We start from the raw sequence: 1,101 nt of genomic DNA on the forward strand, positions 1-1,101 counted from the left end.
CGGGAACGTACTTTGGGAGCGTTGAAATGGCAGTTCCGGAAGATTTAGGGCTCCTGCCGCCGAGGCGGTTAATGTCGGGGAGGGTTTTAGGAGTTGGCCTTTAGATGAAGCCGCTCGTTAATGGCCAATGGCCTGCCGCCGAGGCGGTTAATGTCGGGGAGGGCTTTGAGCTTTAGGAGTTGGGCTGTAGATGAAGCCGCTCGGTAATGGCCACTCTGTACGTTCACGTTTAGCCCCATTTTCCAAACCAAAGCCTTTCATTTTCCCCTGTATTGACAGCGCGATTAACGCGCGATTTGGGGGCCAGCGCGGGGGGTTAGCCTTTCTCTGGCCCCCGTGCCCTAGAGGGGCTGCAGCACTCGGCCGGGAGGCGGGCGCACCCAGTCCACCAGCCCTTTCCCTCTTCTCTTTCCAGATGAACAGCGCCATGTGGCAGCAGCCGCAGTTCGGGGGGAAGTACGAGCAGTTCGGGGGGAAGTACGAGCAGCCCGGCTTCGCCCCGCCCGGCTGCCAGCAGGCTCCTCACGCCTTTCACCCCTTGCCGGCCTCCCAAATGCCGCGGCGCCCAGAGGTGCCGGCGCCGCGCAAGGGCAGGCTGGGCGCCCACCCCTACCACCCGGGCAGCAGGCACTTTGGCCGCGAGCAGCGCTTTGGGGAGCGGGGGCCCGACTACTGCCGGGGCAAGAGGGAGGAGTACGGCTTTGACGAGAGGGGGCACGACGCCGGCGCCGGGCATCACTACAGGGGGGGCAGGGAGGAACCTGCCTACGAAGACAGGCACCGGGACGGCTGGAGCCACGACTACGACTACCGGAGAGAGAGCTACAGAGAGGCCAAGTGGCACCCGTCGCGGCATTAACGCCCGGTCAGCGGGCTTTAAAGAACTCGAGGGCAAAGAAAGCTCAATCTCTTTCTTACCGAGTATATGTATAAAAAAAAAAAAAACCCAACCCAACCCCGCACCCCATCAAAGTTACCTTTTAATGATGTTTGTAAAACTACTAGCAGCGTAGTCCTCCAAAACTCGCGTCTCAGTCTTACCTGCGTTAACGCTACGCCTCGGGGCTTTTCACGGGGGGGAGAAGACCCGGGGTGCCCCCC

At 61.1% G+C, this 1,101-nt stretch overlaps 2 protein-coding genes across 2 annotated transcripts in view; both read left to right on the forward strand.

The window, feature by feature from the left end:
• Positions 1–1,013, forward strand: part of RBM7 (RNA binding motif protein 7) — a 6,702-nt gene extending 5,689 nt beyond the window's left edge. Inside the window, exon 7 of the mRNA XM_009273742.1 lies at positions 416–1,013. Within this exon, the coding sequence (XP_009272017.1) occupies positions 416–859 (444 nt within the window). The 3' untranslated portion in view covers positions 860–1,013. The remainder of the gene's footprint in view (positions 1–415) is intronic.
• The window catches only part of REXO2 (RNA exonuclease 2), a 6,270-nt gene continuing 6,155 nt past the window's right edge, over positions 987–1,101 (forward strand). Inside the window, exon 1 of the mRNA XM_009273752.1 lies at positions 987–992. Coding sequence (XP_009272027.1) covers positions 987–992 — 6 coding nt within the window. The remainder of the gene's footprint in view (positions 993–1,101) is intronic.

Source organism: Aptenodytes forsteri, unplaced genomic scaffold (genome assembly GCF_000699145.1).
Source record: "Aptenodytes forsteri isolate BGI_AS27 unplaced genomic scaffold, ASM69914v1 Scaffold187, whole genome shotgun sequence".
In the NCBI taxonomy this organism is placed as follows: domain Eukaryota; kingdom Metazoa; phylum Chordata; class Aves; order Sphenisciformes; family Spheniscidae; genus Aptenodytes; species Aptenodytes forsteri.